Source organism: Cyprinodon variegatus, unplaced genomic scaffold, assembly GCF_000732505.1.
Source record: "Cyprinodon variegatus isolate N-32 unplaced genomic scaffold, C_variegatus-1.0 Scaffold818, whole genome shotgun sequence".
NCBI lineage: Eukaryota > Metazoa > Chordata > Actinopteri > Cyprinodontiformes > Cyprinodontidae > Cyprinodon > Cyprinodon variegatus.
In genome coordinates this window covers 343,589-344,292 of record NW_015151271.1, presented here as the reverse complement: position 1 = coordinate 344,292, position 704 = coordinate 343,589, and the positions used below count along the sequence as shown (strand labels likewise).

The 704-nt window shown below is 35.2% G+C and overlaps 1 protein-coding gene across 1 annotated transcript in view; it reads right to left on the bottom strand.

The window, feature by feature from the left end:
* LOC107098877 (tumor necrosis factor receptor superfamily member 5-like) overlaps window positions 1–704 on the bottom strand; it is a 20,822-nt gene that overhangs the window by 8,043 nt on the left and 12,075 nt on the right. The window contains exon 3 of the mRNA XM_015396745.1: window positions 151–276. Within this exon, the coding sequence (XP_015252231.1) occupies window positions 151–276 (126 nt within the window). The remainder of the gene's footprint in view (window positions 1–150; window positions 277–704) is intronic.

The window sequence follows — 704 nt, the reverse complement described above, 5'->3', positions numbered from 1 at the left end:
GGTTGGGAACCGCTGGTCTAAAACACATCACTCTTTAATCTTTTAAGAAAGCAATAAGTCTTCAGTGTAAGAGGTGAAACACGAAAAATCAAGTCATCCAACTGCCTCTATTTGAATCTACAATAAAAAAAAAAATTCACATGAATGTACCTGAATCACATGTAGAACATGGAGAGCATCTCTTCAGACCATTTGGTTCATCAAAATAAGTCCCAGCTGAGCAAGGCTGACAGGTTGTACGTATGAACTCTGTGCAGTCTGTTTTAACTCGACTCCCTGTTGGAAAATAAAACAAAACATGTTGTTCCTTGACCTGTTTTTTTTCACATGGTAAACAAACGGCAACCCTCAATTTACAATGTGATTAGTTTCATTCTTCTGTAGTGAGAAGCCCAGAGGTGCTTCAAGAACAATATTCCGAACCTGATATAAAACCAGTGGTAAAGTCAAAGTTAGGCCAAAACAGTTTATTTTATGGAAATTAAAACAGTTAAAATTGATTAATTGCTCTACTTTCTCCATCCAGGCATTTTACAACCTATGTTCTACAAATGATTAGTACATTGTGTGCAGAGATGCTAAATGTGTTGCTTATCTTGGTGCAACCATATAATCATTACGTTTTGATTACCTTAGTTAATTTATATAGCCCAGTAATGGATCTACAATATATGAAAGCCCTAAAAGGAATGAGAAAAAAAATC